The sequence below is a fragment of the Apteryx mantelli genome, chromosome 21 (assembly GCF_036417845.1).
Source record: "Apteryx mantelli isolate bAptMan1 chromosome 21, bAptMan1.hap1, whole genome shotgun sequence".
Taxonomy (NCBI): domain Eukaryota; kingdom Metazoa; phylum Chordata; class Aves; order Apterygiformes; family Apterygidae; genus Apteryx; species Apteryx mantelli.
In genome coordinates, this window is record NC_089998.1 from 6,323,323 (window position 1) to 6,341,854 (window position 18,532).

The following is an 18,532-nucleotide window of genomic DNA, read 5'->3' on the forward strand; positions in this document are numbered from 1 at the left end:
TGGCCTCCCAGCATCAGAAGGGCCCAACTGAATTAGCTTGGATGGGGAGGCTACCAAGCTGGCCATGCAGGCTGTGCCTTGGCTTCTGCAAGGACATGTACCTTGGACCTCCAGGCTGTAGCTGAGTGAGGCGTTTCCTGCAGCATTTGTGGCCGTGCAGGTGTAAAAGCCGTTGTCTGTCACTCGGGGCTCAGCCAGCCGGAGGGATCCTGAAGGGAGGACACTATACCTACGGGGAGAGGGGACAGACAACCGGCGTTTCCCCTTGCTGGTGAAGGACTACCATGTCTTCTTCACCTGGAGCTCTAAAACTCCATACAGCTTTTCCCTGGGCAGGAGCTAAGAGCCAAAGCCTCACCATCACCTGCTCCTGCAGGGCTCTGCCAGACCCTTCCAGCTCAGCCTCTGCCTGTGTCAGAGTGGCTTTGCGAGGGTGCGTGGGACTGATACAAAGCCTTCCTCCTACTGTATCTGCTGGGGAGCTAAATAGGAGGAGAGCTGCCCACAGATGCCATGGAGACAAGGGATGTTCAAAGCTTGAGAACTCTTGGAGGACAGCTCTGCTGTAACTCCTACTCTGCACGCTCTTCCAGGAGAGGATAAGCCCAAGTGCTGGCTGACAAACAATTTCTGTTGCACACGAACAACACGGTCCACACTGACAACCAAGAGAAAGCGATATGCTGCTTGGTAGTGAGAAGGTCCACGTGCCTTCTCTAGTAGGAGGCCTGCTGAGCTGTGCGTGGATGCAAAATCCCTTTGCTCAGTCCCTGCATGAGCTCAGCACAAGGCAGTGGCATGAGAGAGAACCCCCGGCCAGGGGCTGGGAGGTCATTCCCAAAGGTGGGAGGGGCTCTCCGTAGCACTCAGCCCCTGCAGCTGGAGCTGACCGTGCTCTCACCACCAGTGCTGACCCAGCATTGTCTGGGCTCTACAGACATAACATCATCTCAGCCCACATCCGCAGATTCCTCAACTGCGCACTCCCATAAATCACTCAGGCAGACGAAGACAGGCAGCTGAACCCAGCGGAGCTGGGGAAAGGAGCACAGAGGAACCGGGAACAGCCACAGGAAATCAGATAAACAAGAACGATAAGGCAACATAGTCCCTCGAAAAGAAGAGGGAAGCCAAGATGCTTTCACACTTCCCCAAGCCACAGTAATCTTCAGGTGCAGGAAAAAAAAAGAGAGAGAGATCAACCCCAAGATCAGGTACCCATGATCTTAGGTTGCCCCTTCCAGTGAAGTGCTAACATATTAACAAAGCAGATCCCATTTCCAAAGGTTAAATTCCATCTGCTTGGTCACAGAGCAAGACGCGCTTGATAAACACATATCCAACCACTCTCAAGGCTGTCTTCTCACATCAAATGGCTTTAAATAGTTGTCCACTGCTGGCATCAGCATCAACACCATCAACAAGTGAATCTGGCTCTCCAGATACCACCAGCTGGAGCGGAACTGGCCCTTAAACCCACGTCCCAGCGCAGACAAAACAATTGGACTTCTGCCAAACCTTGGCCTAGGACCCAGAAGTGTTTTGATGCCTAAACCCCACGAAGTCAATGAGCGCCAGACATCTACATGCTGTTGGCTAAGGGCTTGACCCACACATGGCAAATGCTGGAAACGCTGAGAAAGACCCACTGCTACTGAGCACCGGAGCAAAGCAATCCCTTTAAAACCAGCTCAGTCCAGGAGAGGGTTACAAGAGGCCCTTCTGCACAGAGACACTGGAGGAAGGGAGGAAACCAGACCTGTGCTCCGCTGCGGAGCGGTGAAGGGAGCTGTGGCTTTACGGGGGCAATGCATGACCTCTGTGCTCCTAGGAGTCCTCCCATGAAACACTCTGCTCGCTCTGCTGCAGCCTGGATGCTGTCTGCAGAAGCAGGATGTGGCTCAACAGCCGCATTGAAAAGAGATTGGATTAAACACAAAGGCAGCACTTATTAGACACCTGCTCTGAGCCATCCCTGCACAGCTAGCCTGCTAGGCACTCAGTCCTGGCAGCTCCCAGGAGCATGGGCTGCAGAGCACTTGGGTCAGAAGTTTCCTTCTCGGACAACCTCAACACCAAACCTCTCTGCTTTACAGACAGTCTGCTCCTCGGCACATCTGCACACTTTAGCATCTCTTCCCGCGCACAGACAGTGCTGCCCCTTCCCCCCAGAGAGAAGCAACGTGCCGAAGGAAAGGTTCTCCACTGCAAATGTCAGCAAATAGCTGTCTGCTGGAGGTGGGACTTCACAGAGGTGGGCTCAAGTCACAGAGCTGAAAGCCAGCGCTTTGCTTTGGTGCAGTGGACCAATTCAAGCCAGCTGCAAAACTGGGAGCAGGACCCAGTGTAAGGTCAGGTGGGAGCAAGGGAATGTTTGGAAAGCAGCTTCCCCTGCCAGAAGCAAGTTTTAGCTGGAAGCCACATGGAAGATGCAAAGAGACGGAGGATCTGCCTCATTGATAGCTGATGGAGACCTGGCCAGTGCAGAGGAGGGCAGCATCTCTGGTGGGCACAGGGCTGAGACCAAGAAACAAAGGTGGGGGTGGTCAGCACAGCATCCCAGACACTCAATACGCAGGCTGCAGCACTCCCAGCCTCCCTGACAGCCTGTCATCTTCTCCACGCTGCTCTCCTCCTCCTTTAGTATTCCAAAAGTTCCACCTTGCTGGTACCCTGTTGCCATCTGGATGCAGAGTAGCAGCAAGCACATACCAAGTACCTTCCAGCAGGATCAGCCACCCCCCAGGGACCCACATCTCTGCCAGCCCGGGGGCAGACACAAGCAGCCTCAACACCGCGGGATCCAGTGCACCCGCAAAGTGCCAGTCCAGAAAGGGCTCTCCAACCCTCACCTGGCTGCAGAGATGTTCTTGGCCTTGCTGCAGTGCAAGCCCACCAGAGAAGTGCTCCCCTTGGCATCTCCCTGCTGCGTACCAGGCTGTTACCACACTTCACAGGCCTGACACCCTGCAGGGCAGCACACAAGGCCTAGAAGCCACAGCCCGCAAGCCAGCGGCCCTCCTTACCTCGTGGAGGTGAGAGGCACCGGCTGGGACTCCTGGGTCCATGTCACCAAGGGAGCGGGATACCCATGAACTTCACAGGGCAGGATGGTTTCCTGTCCAGCAACAGCCAGGATCGTTATGGGGCCCGACAACTCGCGCGATCCATTCACACTGATCCTGGGCTTCGCTAGACGGCAGGACGGACAGACAGAGAGAGAGAGCGCGCACAACTGGCATCGCAAGCTGAGAGCGAGAGCATACTGGCTGCCCCGCAGCCCTTGCCACCGCCTTCCCCATCCCACAATCCCAACCCGTCCGACACCCGGCCAGGACAAAACGGCTCGGCAGGCAGCCCTCGAGGAAAGCAGGTGAGTCAGCAGGGAGGTATTCATCGTTGTCCGGGGGCTGGTGCTCTGCCGGCCACCCTCAGCCCACCCTCTGGAGCCGCTTTCCCCGGCGCCGGTGCCTGGCTCGGTCCCTGCCACGCGTGGGGCACTCACTGCTGACGGAGAGCTGCACCTCCCGGCTGGAAGAGCCTGCCGTGTTGGTAGCCGTGCAGAAGTAGGTCCCAGCATCTCCAGGGTAGGGCAACGGGATCATGAGGGTCCCATTGCTGCCAAGGTGGTAACGGTGGCTCTGTGACACAGGCTCCGTGCCCTGTGGGGAAAAAAGAAAGAAGAAAGTAAAAATCCCCCCATGAACCTAGCTTCCCAAGTGCCAGAGGAGGGCATGAGCCTTGCTTTGGACATGTCAGACAAGCTGCCTCACCACTCCTGGCTCCCCAGGATGCTCCAGCAGGGAGTGCCACCTCCCTGACAGCCCGTCCACCTGGCATGCGGCATCCCGTCCGAACACACGGAGCAGCACCCGGCAGCCTCCCACCGGCCGGCTGGCATCAAGACAGCAATCTGCTCCTGCACAGAGCCAGTCCCCTGCAAGCCCATGTCCCATCCGGGGGAACACACCTACCTTTGCCCAGGTGACAGTAGGGGGTGGCACACCAGTGGCATTGCACTGCAGGGTGACAGCCACTCCCTCCGTGGTGGTGATGAGGGCAGGGCCCAGCTCAATGCTGGGAGGAACTGGGAATAGAAGACAAATATCCTCGTCCTCTGGGGCCAGGACCTCGGCTGCGTGGCTGCAGCCACATCTGCCAAAGAGCCCAGCTCTGCTTTGTCTCTTAAGAAAAAGCTGAGTTTGCAAGCAGGCTCTGCAGAAAACTCACCCCCAGCCCCAAAATCCCTCCAGCCACGCTTTAGGAGCATCCTGTAACCATTCCCCTTTCTTTGTGCACGCACAGTTTCAGCTGTGTGTAATGACTGGGTTTCCCCTGCTTCCCCGAGGTGTTTACTCCCACATTTCCAGCACGGCTTGGCTTTTCAGGCTGGTCATGCCTAAATGGGAGCAGAAATCTCATCCCAGCTGTAGGCAATAGCTCCCTATGAAAACCCGAGCATTCACACGCTGCACATTTGGCATTCAGTCAGTGCGAGCGATCAGCCCGCAGACCTCGCTGTACTTCCTAGGCTCGGTACAAGACTGGACGTGCTTCTCTGTCAGCGCAGCCCAGAGTTTTAAGTGCAGGTCAGCAGCTTGGCAGGCAGCAAGCAATTGGATTTCACGTGTCCAGAATCAAATTTCATTTCTCCTGGCTAGCTAGCCGCTGCAGGGTTGCCAGACAACAAATGTTTTCCGAGCCTGCTTTGTAGTCACACCACGCTGCCCTGGGGACTATTGCTTATCTGGAAATCTGTGTTCAGAGTTTTCCTGCTCTGACATATTGGAACTGCTCTTTTAGATTGCTGGAAGAGCCTCACTTGGTCCAAAGCCGCAGCCACGTCCTACTTGGGGTGCACAGAGCTGGCAGAAGGGGCAGGCAGGTGGCATCCATCCCCATTCCCCTCGCCACCATTCAAAGCAGAGCAACGATGGGCAGTGGGAACACCTCGCGTCCTGCCGCTCACCATGGACATCCAGCGACACGTTGTGCCTGTGCGAGCCGACGGCATTGGTGACCACACAGGTGTAGCTCCCCGCATCCTCCTGTGATGCCTGATCCACGTGGAGGCTCCCATCAGCGCGGACAGAATAGCGGCCACCTGGAGTTACCTGTGTGCGAGCAGAAACCAGAGAGTGGGACAGACTGGGGCAGGGGTCAAACATCACCTTATCGCTCCATCTTGGGGATGGATCTGGAAACTGGTCCCTGAATAATAGTGGAAACGTCCTGATGTACCAAAGGACCACCTTATCCTCCCACGGACGAGGATTCGAATGCTCTCCTAGCATCCTCCGTCAACAGCTTTGAACCCAGGTACCTCCTGCAGGAGGAGGCCACCACCCAGCCACATCCAGCAGGAAAGCCACTGCTGCAGGACCACACTCTCGGCTGCCCTCCCGCCATCCCGGCGGTGCCGAGCCCTGAAACCTCACCGGCTGCCCGTGCTTCAGCCAGCGCCGCACTGGGAAAGGCTTCCCAGCCAGGACCACGCAGGGCAGCGAGACGGGCTGACCTCCGAGCACGCGGAGCCGTGGGGGTCCGCGAGCTATTTCTGGGGCCTCTAGAGAGAGGGGAGGAGAAATCAATATTAATTGGAGCTAGATTGGCTGCGAACGCTCCAGGGAGCGGATCTCCTGCTTCCCAGCTTTATGAATTAACCTCCATGGTAACCTCCATGGTAACCCGAGCAGCTGGCAGGCTCCAGAGGGAGAGCGGCGCGGACTCGCGGGGACCCACTGCCCTCTCCCACCCGGAGCTGCACGTGGAAGAGTGCGTGAACGGCTCCTCGCCTTCCCGGAGCCAGCAGGAGAGCCCCTTTCCTCAGCGCCAAAGGCTGTTCCGTGTCGGCTGACAGCCCACAGGGAACGTAGCTGTAACAAGTTGCGCTGAATGATCACGAGCCTCTGGATCACCTCTCTTCCAAGGTCCAGACCTTGGATCAGCACAAGCCCGAAGTGAAATTCAACTCCCCCAAGAGTCTGGGGATATTTGACTATGAACGGGGTTCAAGCGCGTGTCAGTGCGTTCAGCTGAAAGACTGAAGGGCTGCATTTGAACCCCGAACTGGAGGAGGGAGTTCACACTAGGCGGCATGGGAATTCCCGGCAGCCAGCTCGGGAGCAGACGTGACAACACAGCTCTGCTGTTCCCAGAGCCGCCAACACGGCTGTCGTTGGCTTCAACCGTGCCACGAGCCTCACTGGGATCGATACGCCAATAAAAACATGTAAAAGCAAACCATGTCCGGTGACGGCAAGCTTGACCTCCGCTTGGATCTTCCCAAACTCATTCTGGGCTTCGCAGATATAGACAGCCTGGTCATCCAGCGAGGCGCCTGGAGCAGAGGGGAGACACTTCAGCCAGGCAATGCGGAGGCACTCGTCTCCGGCCTGAGCCTGGCGGAGCCGGAGAGCCCTGCAGCGAGCTGCAAGCTGGGGTTAAACCACCCTCCCCTGCCCCGCTGCTGTGCCATCACCTCCGAGGCTTGCAGCACCAGCCAGAACCAAATAACTGAGCATAAATGAGTAAAAGGTGCAAATACACCTACAGCATCAGTGCTTTGCTACTGCAGAGGAAAGGCACAGGGGATAATCCCACTGCCAAGAAAAAAAACTGGCAGCAGGACGCGGCTGCGCAACGCGCAGCAGAAACACACTTGAGGAGCATGCACTTGCTAAGCCCGCACACCCAGGACACCAGACGGACGCACACGCTGCTCTCTTACTGTCAATGAAGAGCTCATCGGCCTCCAGCCGTCTGGAAACATCAAACGGTCCATGCTGGCCCACCACAGGCTTCCCATCCTGCCGGGACCAGGCGATCCGCGGTCGGGGAGAGCCCTCGACGCGGCACAGCAGGCTCACACTCTCCCCTATCTCGACCAACGCATCCTCTGGCTCCTCGGAAAACCAAGGGGCAGCTAAAGGAGAGAGCAGCAGCAGAGAAGCGCATCAGGCAGGTCTAAGCTCCCTTCCGTCTCGCTGGTGGATGGTGCCCCGGCTCCCCCGCATCAGGCTCTCTGTGTACCCCAGCCCAGAGAAGAGACAGGGCTGCAAAACCGACAAGTTGGGTCCCCTGAAAATTTACAGGATTGACTTAAGCCATTGACTTCTTCCAAAGCTATTACACCCCTCTGCTTTGCCTTCACAATTTCCACACCTCTCCCTTAGAGAACTTCTCTGCCTCCACCTGTTGCAGTATTTCTTCGGGCTTGTCAGGGCTAGAAACTGCCCATGAAATGGGAAAGCCAATATTCTTGCTAGGCATGTGGCACCAGGAGCTAGGGCTTCACGAAACCCAGCGGCAGCTACCAGACTCCCGGCAAGGCTGCAAGGAGACGGTAATATTCATAGCTTCTTGAAATGGGAAGTTTAGCAGGAGCAGTGTGCTTAAGCCGAGCTGAGCTCTGCTCTAATCCACATCACAGGCACAAACCAACCTCAGCCTCGGGGCAAGGAGCGCTGGGGCCTGAAAGAGGATGAAGCTGAGGAAAAGAAGGATTTAGTGGATCTGCAGTTTGCCAGATCCTGCAGTTTCTCATGCATGACAGCACGGACACGCAACCTTTTCGCTTCCAGGACAAGATCTTTTGGCAGTTTTAAGGGGAAGGATCATGATGGAGGTGCAGCTATCTGCAATGTGGATGTGGCAGAGACTCCTCCCTGGCATGGGATTCACCAGGGCCAGAACGCTCTTGGATGCCCCCAGGCAACCTCAGCCCGCTGGCACTCAGGCTCTCGCCCTACCAAATTGCAATTTTGCAGCAGAGCTCCATCAGGATAAAATAAAGCCACAGCAGCTAACCAGCTGCAGCCCTCCCTGCGGAAACGTGCCTGGCAGCGGGACTTCGGCACCAGGCAGCACCAAGCAGGATGCAGCAAGCGCAGCCCCTGCGACGCAGCACCCACCCCCCCGGTGAAGCTAGTGGCCACACGACACTCGTGCTGGCCCAGGGCCCCCGGACCCAGGCGGCCACCTTTATCTTCGCCCTGTTCAGCCTGGGAGTGTTTGGGGCTGCAGCACACCCCTGCAAGGGGCATTACCACTGGCCCCATCAGCACATGGAAAGACCCAGCCGCAGCTGTCCCGAGCTCCTGGCGGGCAGGAGAAGCCCACCGGCGCAGCAGAGGCGGCGTTTCCTCAACTAATGGGCTCCTTGGACGGCTGCTCCTCTCTAACTAGCAGCCAGGACCGTGCCTTTGCTCCCGCTCCAGCTGTTAGACACGCACACCCCCTCCTTTTCCTCACCCGGCCACAACGGCAGCTATCCGCTTGGACAACCCCTATTCCCTATCCCGCTCCAGACAGCAGGAGGCCAGGCTTTCTAGCATCAAGATGGGAGGGTGAGCTTGCCCCGCGTCCCTGTCCCCTACCCAAGGCCAGCGGGGACCAGGCAGGTTCCCGGGGCAGCTTGCAGCCGCCTCACCTGCACCGCGGCAGCGGCCAGGGCTGCACCCGCGTGGCCGCGCCGAACGCTTTCGCCGTGCTGTAATGGGCTCAGGGGATGGTCCGGCAGCAGCGGGGTCTCCTAACGGGTTCGGTCCACAGCAGAGAGGAGGCGTAGGTCCCTGGGGCTGGGGAGGGGCTGGCCAGCAGCCCTCTGGCCGCGCGAGGAGCGGGGCCGGGGCGCGAGCCAGCGCGGCCCGCCAGACCTCAGCTGCGGCGGACGGAGCTGGGGCTTCGTGGCCAGGGAGCGATGCTGGGCGCAGGGGCTGCAAGCAGGCAGGGGAAGGTGCCAGCCGCCCAGCACCACCCTCCCAGCCCCCGGGGCGAAGGGGGATGCCCAGCAAGTGCCGCAGCCCGAGGTCTCAGCACGGCATCCCAGAGCAGGTAGGTTGCATCGCCTCCCCACACACGGGGCGCTGGGGCATCCCACAGCAGCGATCGAGGGGAACAGCATTGCAGTCCTGCTGCCCCAGTTCAGCAATCAGCTCCTCAAAACCAGACGGGTATCCAGGTCCCTCCAACAGCAGGTTGCACTTCTGCTCCCAGGTGGGAGCTGGTAACTCCCGAAATCCCACCTGGGCCGTGCCGCAAGGCTCGTGGGGCTCCCCCATGCTTCCCTCTGCCCATCGCTCACTTGCGGCGCTGAGAGCGGCCAGCCGCGTTTCATCAGCCCCCAGCCGCGTTTCATCAGCCCGCGCTGACGGCAAAGCAAGCGGGCCCCGAGCCGGACCAGCTGCGCTGCCTCTTGGGGACGACGGCGCTTGGCCAGGCCCCGCTCCCGAGGAAATCCTCCCTGCTGCTGCGCTCGGTCACACAGCTGCAGCTGGAGCCCCAGCACGGGGCAGGGGGCTCGGCACCCGCCCCGGGGGACGGCAGGGCCCAGGGCCGGCGCCAGCAACACTGGGACACGTCGAGGAAGGGAGAGCAGGGCTCAAAGGAGGGCAGCAGCGGTGGTCTGGGGGGACGAGCCCCGAGGCTCATTCCTCCTCAGCTGCTTGCTGAATGGTTTTAGCTCCGTTGGACCGGCACCATCGCTCTGGAACCAGCACAGGGCCCCACTCCCAGTCCAAACCGACAAACCTGCAGCCCTCCAGCACCTTCTGCCCCTGCACCTCTCCTAGGTCAGCACGCTGTTTCCTCAGCAAAACCCCCTTGCACTTTTCCACCATTAACACTCTTCTGCTTTGAGCCTTGGGCCCCCACTCGGACCCCCCCCTTCATGTCCCCAGGCCCTTTCAGCCCTTCTGGTTTTGGTGGGATACTCTTAACATCATTTGGCATGACTGGATTTTCAGTCCTAGAAGAGTTAGCCGCCACATCAACTTAACTGCACTGTGAGCAATTGCATTTTGTATCCCCAGTCTTGCCCCAAGCCTTCACGTCCCACCCGACAGCATCCACACAGGTCCTCTGTGGCCTCTTGCTCGAGCCTTGGAGGTGCTGCCAGGCTTCAGCTCGCTTTGTGCTGAGCGGCAGAGAGCTACCGCCCCTGCCCTGGGAAACACTGGCGGCTCGGGAGTAAGGTGAGACTTGTAAAGGAGCAAGCGGGAAGCTCAGGTGGGTGGGAGAGAGGTGGAGGTCGCCTTTAGCGGTCAGGTGCAACCCCAAAGCTGCTGATAGGGGAAGAGACTTACACCCCACATCCAGCACGATGCCATCGAAGGCGGCGCCGGCCTCGCTGAGGGCCTCGCAGATGTACTCGCCCGAGTCCTCCTCCCGCACCGCCTGGAGCTGCAGGACGCCGCGCTGCATGCCGCCGGGGGACGCCGCCACCTCCTGCTCGCCTGCCCGCGGGGAGATGCCCCACGTGAGCGCCCACGCTCTGGGGCACCTCCAGTGCGGCCAGGACCCCATGTCCCCCTGGGGCCGGGAGCAGCAATCCCCCAGCCCAGCCTCACCTTTGTACCAGACGATCCGGGGTGCGGGGACCCCCGAAACCCAGCACTCCAGCACCACGTCTTCTCCAGCCAGGGCCTTCACTGTGGGCGTCACTGCCAGGATGACAGGAGGCTCTGTGCCCATCGGGGAGAGGAGAAAGGGCTTCAGGTTACTGCCGGCTAGGAGGGAGCCTGGATCTGGGGGAGCAGGGGGGAGCCCTAGAGGAGGGGGGGAACCGGTACCGGTGTACTCCAGAGCCACAGCCCGCTCATCCCAGCCCAACAGGCTGCCGGCGTGGCAGCTGTAGTTCCCCGCATCCGCCGGGACCGCAGCTGTGATGTGCAGGGTACCCTGCGCATCGACGAAAACCCTGGGCCAAACAGAAAGAGAGGGAGAAATGAGCCCTATAAAAATAGAGCTGATGGAAAAAATGCATTGAAATAAATGAGCAGGCTTAAAGCTATCTTTCACCCACGAAAAGTTTGCTGGCAATTTGATAGATCCAGTTTTGCACTGAAATCCAAATGTGTCAGCTACTGCAGAAGAGAAGATTGCTTTCAACTAGGGAAAAAGCATTGAGGATTGGGGTTTTTTTCATATTCAAAGGGGAACCCCCCACCACCACCACCAAACTCCCCAAAGTTCACTCAAGCATTTACAGCCTCACATGGAGCAGGGAGGTAGAAAGCCAAAAGCAGAAGTTAAGGCAAAGCACAGACAGCATTTTGAGGCTCGAGTCCCCATCAAGCTTATAAGAGCTCCTCCCCACCTCAAGTCACCCTTGGTGGGGACAGTGACGTGGGTAAGGAAGGATGGCTTAAAATTAAACATATGAAATTAAGACTGGTAGCATGCCGACCATCTCAGGTGCATGGGTTGGGAATGTTCCAACACTTCCATCTCTCCACAGCCGGGAGCCACGGCAAACCCTTCTCCACCAACCTGTGCATCTCTCTGATGAGACCACAGGACACAACAAGATTAAAGAGGACAAACATGACTCAGTAAGACATTCCTACCAAGAGCTCCCTGTCCATCCGTTCCCCTCCACCGCCACCACCTGCATCCCCCTCCCTACACCAGGGAACAAGGTGCTCCTCCAGGAGCCATGGGATGCCAGCTGCTGGGTGTTCGAGCCTGGCACCGGAGCGGGCTCTGCAGGTTACCTCTCGTCCTCCTCCAGGGTCCTGCCCCAGCGCTTCCAGGTAGTCCGTGGCAGGGGGTGGCCCCCCGTTGTGCAATTCAGCCTCAGCTCTTCGCCCTTGGTGAATTGCTGGGGGCTCGAGTCCACCTTCACCCACGGCGCCTCTGCCCAGGGAGGAGCAGAAGGGCTCAGGCCTCAGGGTACGACCTGCTCGGCTCCCTCTCCTCCCTCCCACGGGAGACTAGCAAGGACCCAAATCAGAGCAGGGTGAAACTTGCTCATCTTGGGCTCCTGAGAGGACCTGGGACTGCAAATCCTCCTGCACAACTAAACCCCGGCCACAAAGCGCTGCCCACTCCGCAACCTTGCTGCCAAAAACAAGATCCAAGCCATGGTCCCATGCGGGGGACAGCCTACCCTGGATGAAGAGCCAGACGGAGGCACTGGCAGCACCGTGAGCGTTGTGTGCAATACATTCGTACTGGCCCCCGTCCCCCGGCTGCACGCTGCTGATTTCCAGTGAGCGGTTCTGCAGGAGCCTCGTCCTGCCGTCCTCCAGCTGCACTGCCTTGCCATCCCAGCTCCAGGTCAGGTTGTATGGGACGTCGCCCAGAACAGCACAGGACATGACTACGTCCTGGCCAGGTAGAGCTGTGATGTTCCCAGGGGCTAGGAGACGTGGCGGCGGTTCTGCAAACGCAACAAGCCAAGGGGAAATCAAGAGCACGGCCCTATGACGAGCCTGTCCCCAGATCCAGAGACCTCCAGGCACCAAAGCACCAAGCATTCACCAGATGCCACCCAGCACGAGATGCAAGAAGTACCAACCTGCAACAGAGACAAAGGTGCGAGCCCGTGTTGCCCCGACCTTGCTCGTGGCTGTGCACTCATAAAACCCTTCATCGCTCTTGGAGACCATGGGGATCAGCCAGCTGCTGTTCCCTGAACCTCTACAGGAGAATGAAACCACAGGGTCATCCCCATCCCCAGAGTCACTGGAGCTGGGGCTGCCATGCCACCACCCCACTTCCAATCCTTGGGATTTAAAACAAAATAATCCTCATCTCTCCCTAATCAGGCAGATGGGCATTCCTGTACCAGCAGCATTACACAGCAAGTCCCTCATAATTTTCCTCTGCTGCCTAGAGACCCTCACAGCTTTCAAAGAGACAACCAGCCCCAGCTTGTGCTTCTTGTCCCATGGCAGTGTATAACCAAGCTCCTGGCTAGCACAGCTCTGGGGCTGCTGCTCCTTGCACAGGTCCAGCACAGAGCCAACAGGGCCAAACCAGATTCACCTGAAGAACCGACCTTCACCAAGCTTCTTCCCACCCCGGCTGAGCTGCAGGCGGAAAGGGATCTCGCTCTGTGCGGAGCAGGAGATCAGCTGAGGCTCGCGGTTGTAAGCCTGGATTTTGCTGGAGATGTTCACCTTGGGTAGACCTGGAAGTAGTTGGACATGCATATAGATAACACTTCTTAGGAGTTCATCAAGGGTTGCACTGAGAGGCCAGATAAAAGCATCCAACGAGAAACTAGACCGGACATGGCACTGGAAGGGATCTTCCTTCTCTCCAGCCTCTGGCTCCTTCTCAACACCCTTTGAGGAGCCGGAGCAAAGCCAGGGCCAGGGCTGACCACTCACCAGGGACCACGCTGGTGTAGGTGACCCCAGAGAGACGGTGCAGGGGATAGCCCTGGGCATCTTCACCTTTCACCTTCAGCAGGAAATCCCCTGGGGGCGCACGGAGCTGGGAGCCCACCCAGAGCTGCCCAGAGGAGGCGTTGGAGACAGGCCGCATGGGGACCGAGAGGAGCGGGTGGCCCGAGCTGTCGACGAGCTCAATCTCCTGCAAGTGTCCAGGCGGCTTCAGGCCAGTGCAATTCACCCCCACAGAAATGGGAAGGCCTGGAGAGAGGGAGGGAAAACCAGTAACGTGCTTGGCTGCAAGATGCACGGACACAACCCTCACACGCCTGGGAAACACCTGCCTTACCCTGCACCGGCCGCTCGCCAGGCTGGCTGGGGTCAAAGTCAGACTGGGTGGAGAAGCTGGCTTGAAAGTTAACGTTGCTGACACCCGTGATCCTCACCGAATGGCGGCCGCTGCTCTGGGTCTGCAAGCGAAGTGGGACACGCTTGCGGAGGTGGGAGAAGGAGAGAGGCACTGCCGCCCACCCTGCGTGCCGGGGATGGGAGGGCAGCATGGGGAAAGGTGGCAGTCAGCCCCTTCCAGCCCACTTGTGCCCTCTTCTGCGGGACCAGGGGTGGAAAAAAGGGAAAGCCTAGACTTGGGGGAAGAGACAGATGGGGGGCAGTGCCTGCTAGCGAGGTGTTTGGAGAGCCCGAGGGAGAGGCAACAGGCGCCCCATGGTCTTGGTCTTGTTGCTTATCCTGGCCAGAGAGGGACAGTGTGCCAGGACCAGCGCCAGCCTACCTTGACCGACCACGTCCCTGGCTCATGGGGCTCCATGGCCACCACCTTGGCCGAGTTTGGGATGCTGAGGAGTTCCTTCAGGTCTTGGCCTTCCTCAAGAACCTTTCCTGCAATGCCAAGCAAGCTTCTAGGGTGGGCAACCCGGGTCCCTTCCCCAGGTCCCATCTGTCACCAGCCAGGAGGCCCTGGCCATCGAGGCTTTTGCCTGCAGCTCACAGAGGTGCAAAGCCCAAAGAGAGGGACAGCAGAGGAAACCAGAGGCAAAACAAACCCGGGGGAGCAGACACACTTCAGTGCATAATGAGGACTTTGCAGATCATTGCTTGTTATTGAAGTTTTCAGCCCAGGGTTTGGCAGTTCCCTTATCTGCAGCTGCGGTTTGTCCTGACCTCTGGGATCCTTTGAGCTCTTCCCAGGAAGCATTTCTCACTCTCCAGAGGGCAAAGCATCACCCCTGCCTGTTCCCCTCTCTTTGGCACCTACCTGCAGGATCCCGGACCTCGATCTCCGGAGCAGGGCCACTCAGGGAGATGGTGACCTCCTTCAGGCTGGAGTCGAAGGGCATGCGCCAAGTATGCTCCCCACCAGCCTCGTGGTCTGTGGACAGCAGGTGGACTTTGGAGGCCTGGATGGCCTCTTCCACCCACTTGAGCACCTGGGGGTACATGGGGGAGATTAATCCAGGATCCTCCTGCCATCAGGCACTACCATCCGAGAGGCTGTTTCAGGTCCAGGCTGTATTGCACAGGGGCAGGATCTCAGGGCAAGACTCAGACACAGATGTGAGACCCCAAAGTCGTGGAGGGCTTCCCAGCCTGCTGGGAGTGGCCAGGGATCCTGCCCAGATGTCAGCAAACCGCTCCCAGCACCACGATAAGCATCATTGCTCCGCTTGCTGGGTGGTGACACCAGGCTGTGCACAAGGAGCAACTCAACTGTGCAATGAATTGATGGGCCCCACTGGTCTCTGCAGCTGGCTCCAGCTCGGCAGGAGAAGAGAGAAAGCAACCACTCATCAAGACACAAGGGCCAAACCCTTGGCTGGGGTAAACAGCTCGCGAGGGCGAGGGTCCAGCCCCAAGCCACTGCGGAGGCGTCGTGTCTGGCGGGTCTCTGCACAAGGGCGGAGCAGGGGTGGAAGGGCAGGAGACGACAGCCCGGATCAAGCCTGCCTCACTGCAAGCGGAGACAGGCACACACGCTTCCCGATGCAAAAGGAATTGAATAATTTGGCATAATTGTTATTGCCAGATGGCTCCTGCTCAGTCGCTCGGAGCAGATACATTATTACCCTCTAGCTCGCCCACGGGAATACGAACCATTAAAACACAGAACCGCCAGAGGCTGGGAAGGGGCAGGAGGCTGGCAGAGCTCACCAGGGACTCTGCTCAGAGCGGCTGCTCGGTAATGAGAAAAGCACTTTGCTCTTCCCCGAGCTCTCCAAGCACTTCACAAGCACCGGTCAAGATTTTCAAGGACAGCAATCAGCAGGGAAGCTCCTTTCCCTGCATTCAGAGCGCTGGCTCTGTTCCCAGAGGAGCCAAAACCAAAGCAAGGTCTCCAGCTTCGGTACTCTCAGCCTTTCCTCCCCAGGATGGACACCTCCCTTTCACAGAGGGGAAAGCCACAGGGCAGACAAGTCATCTCAAAGATGTATCATCTCAAAGATCATACAAGCAGCCTGGCAGCCAGAAACATGCTCCAGAGTAATCAATCTTCCCCAACCCCTGCTTTGGTTTCAGACCAGAGCAGGAGTTAGAGGCTCCCAAAGCAATCTGGAGGTCCCTTGGGCATGAGGATTAACCCTGGAGGACACAAGAGCAGCCAAGCTGGGTCAGACTACAAGTTCCTCAGATATTCTGTCTCCAAAAGTGGAGAATATCTGATGCTCATGGACGTTAGAAACAGCATAAGCTCAAACAATCCTTCCCCTGCAGGCCTGGTTCTCCCAGCCTGCGACTGAGCTGCACAGCCCCATCTCCAAGCTGCTCCAAGCCCCTTCCCGTCCTTGGGTGTGCTGCCAGGTCGCTGTCCCTCCCCATCAGCCCGTCTGCAAGACAGGCACCCAAGCTAGCCAGGACACCCGTCCCTCCTCCTCCAGTCTCCCCCACTCACCTCCTTCACCTGCTGCTTGTCCAGGTGGAAGATCTGCCCAGAGCTGGTGGCCGCGATCCGCTCATACACCCGGTATCCGGGGTGGCTCCTGTCCCCGCAGTCCCCCGTCAGCACAAACACCACCTGCCAGAGGGACAGCTCCCACAGCGTCACGTGCAGCCATGGAGACTTGTCCGCCCCAAGGAGCCGGATGGACCCCACAGCCACCATCACAGGGAGCGCAGGGTGGCACTTCTAACAGCAGCCACCAGCTCCGGATGCATCGAGCCAGCTCAGGGTACGGCCCAGTCAGGGGGATGCTAAATGCCCTTCGTGCAGCTATGAGATCAACACGAGCTGGCTCTTGCATGAGTGCTGGAGCACGTCTCACCAGCCAGGGAGAGCACCTGCCCCGTGAGCAGCGCCGCGGGGCTCACCTGGGATTGCTTGTGCTGCAGGAGCTGCAGCAGCTCCTCCTGCTCCTCATAGTCCTTGGCCCGGGCATCCGAGAAGACATAGATGAAGGACCCGGGGTGTGAGATCTCCACGGCCAGCCTGATGGCCCCAACGCTCATCTCCGGGCAATCCCCTCCGCCCTGCGGCACACAGCACTTGGTGGAGGACGCAGGCCAGGCAGGGCCCAAAACCAAATCCCCGCTGCACTCAGCCCTCCCTGCCTGTGCCTGCATCCCGGCAGGATCCTGCCCGCAGCCGCTCGTGCGGAGGAGTTGCAGAGGTTTGCTGGAGTCAGCCTGAGCGCAGCCAGGGCAGCACGATCACGCCACGGGGCACTCGGGGTCACAGCGGAGCCGTTCCTCCCTCACAGCCGATGGCTCATTAAACCATGCATTAGGACTCACGGCGCTGCTAGCTTCCCGCAGCCACCTTCAGCGGACACATTTGTGCGGCTCCAGTCTATCACCATAAGGACAACTCAGCTGTAACCCAGCTGCCCCAGGCAGCCGGATGCAGGTTAAGAGATGATAGCGAGGAGCAGCTCCCATCTCCGCCAGGCTTTGCACCCCAAAGGGCTGTGAAATGATTTGCAGCCGTGGCTTTACACCTCCTGCTCTTGGAGCCAGCACACAAATGCAACCTGCTAAAACGTGGCTGCGTCTGAAGGGAAACAGGATGGGGGATTTAACAGCACACGGGAGGCAGGGCAGGAACGGAGACAAATGCAACATGATTAAATCCCCCAAGAGCATTTCAGCTGGCAGGGCGCAGCGCACATCAGCATGTTTCAAAACCAATTTTTAAACAGCGATTTGAGAGGAAGAGGTTTGTGGCTCCATGGAGGGTTTGTGCAAACTTCCTGGGGAAAGGGCTCGCGCTTTGGGAGAAGCATTGCAAAACGAGAGGGCTCTTCCCCGCCACAGGGACAGCGCCTCCGGCACAGCGCAGCGCTGGGACCGGTTACCTGCCCTGCTCCGCTCCTGCCCCAGCACGGCCAGCTGCCGGCAAGCCCAGGTCAGCCCAGATGGCTGCAGGACACCAGGCTTGGAGCAGAGGAGAAACTGCTCCACTGTGACACCCTGTGACCGATTCTTCACCAGCTTTCTTCAGCGTGTGGATCGCCAGGTCTGGGCTTTCCACCACGGGCTAAGGGCCACGCGCCAAGCAATCATCGGCCACCCGATGCCCTGCCGCCAGCCGAAGTGGCGTACCTGGACGTAGAGCTCCTGGAGGCGCCGCTGGAAGTGCTGGGGGTCTGCGGTGAGGGTCGCCGGGCCCACGTCTGCAAGCACACGACACCACCACGTCAGCCCCATCCGCCTCCACGCACTCGGGGCGTCCGCACCGAGAGCCAACGCGCCTTCCCTGCCCCAAAACGCCCTTTCCGGCTTTCTTCCAAGAAGTTTCCTTTGTCACTCAACTTTAGGATAGGGCTGGCACAACCCTCAACAACACGGCTGTTTGCTGCTTTCCTACCCGGTCGCACATGTTGATGCCGCCAGAGGCACCTTGCTTTGGACCTTGCGGTGCCCCAGCGCCTCAGTGTCCTCAGCCTCCGAGCTCAGCAGCCACATGGGGTTTGGCTTTGCCACGTATAATCCGGCACTCCTACGGACAGGGCTGCTCGGACACCCTCGGCTACCGAAGTCACAGCTTGCTTAGGATTGCTGTAGGGTCCCCAAGGGATTAGCAAGCATCTGCCCCGGCTAAAACATTCTTACAGGACTAAAGGCCCGCAGCTTCACTTGTCTCCTTGCAAGAGGCTAGGAGATACTAGCAAAGGTGTTATGCATGCTCTTGGCTTGCTCCCATTTAAGACGGAGCCCATGCCTTCACTGCAACTTTGCCTACGAAGTGTGATACTAACACGGCCTGGATGAGATTTTTGGCTCCAGGTTCATCACAACCTGGTAATACCAATTTAAAACAGTTGTTCTGGTCTTCCGAAAAAGCCGCATTTCACACCCTGGTAGGTAAGAGCTGCATTTCCAAAGCAGCTACGGTGCCTCAGTTTCCCCAGTTGCCTTGGGCCACAGCTCGGCCCTGTCTCACCCCAGGGTGGCGAGTTTTA

At 58.7% G+C, this 18,532-nt stretch overlaps 1 protein-coding gene across 1 annotated transcript in view; it reads right to left on the reverse strand.

The window, feature by feature from the left end:
• HMCN2 (hemicentin 2) overlaps positions 1-18,532 on the reverse strand; it is a 56,258-nt gene that overhangs the window by 36,753 nt on the left and 973 nt on the right. The window contains exons 2-23 of the mRNA XM_067308989.1: positions 17,673-17,743; positions 16,443-16,601; positions 16,027-16,149; positions 14,395-14,566; positions 13,912-14,018; positions 13,471-13,591; positions 13,119-13,382; positions 12,772-12,916; positions 12,302-12,423; positions 11,891-12,163; positions 11,496-11,637; positions 10,572-10,699; positions 10,350-10,463; positions 10,086-10,235; positions 6,731-6,925; positions 6,245-6,340; positions 5,439-5,566; positions 4,970-5,114; positions 3,975-4,087; positions 3,506-3,662; positions 3,027-3,192; positions 102-229 (exon numbers count right to left, since the gene is read on the reverse strand). Of these exons, the coding sequence (XP_067165090.1) occupies positions 102-229; positions 3,027-3,192; positions 3,506-3,662; positions 3,975-4,087; positions 4,970-5,114; positions 5,439-5,566; positions 6,245-6,340; positions 6,731-6,925; positions 10,086-10,235; positions 10,350-10,463; positions 10,572-10,699; positions 11,496-11,637; positions 11,891-12,163; positions 12,302-12,423; positions 12,772-12,916; positions 13,119-13,382; positions 13,471-13,591; positions 13,912-14,018; positions 14,395-14,566; positions 16,027-16,149; positions 16,443-16,601; positions 17,673-17,743 (3,219 nt within the window). The remainder of the gene's footprint in view (positions 1-101; positions 230-3,026; positions 3,193-3,505; positions 3,663-3,974; positions 4,088-4,969; positions 5,115-5,438; positions 5,567-6,244; positions 6,341-6,730; positions 6,926-10,085; positions 10,236-10,349; positions 10,464-10,571; positions 10,700-11,495; positions 11,638-11,890; positions 12,164-12,301; positions 12,424-12,771; positions 12,917-13,118; positions 13,383-13,470; positions 13,592-13,911; positions 14,019-14,394; positions 14,567-16,026; positions 16,150-16,442; positions 16,602-17,672; positions 17,744-18,532) is intronic.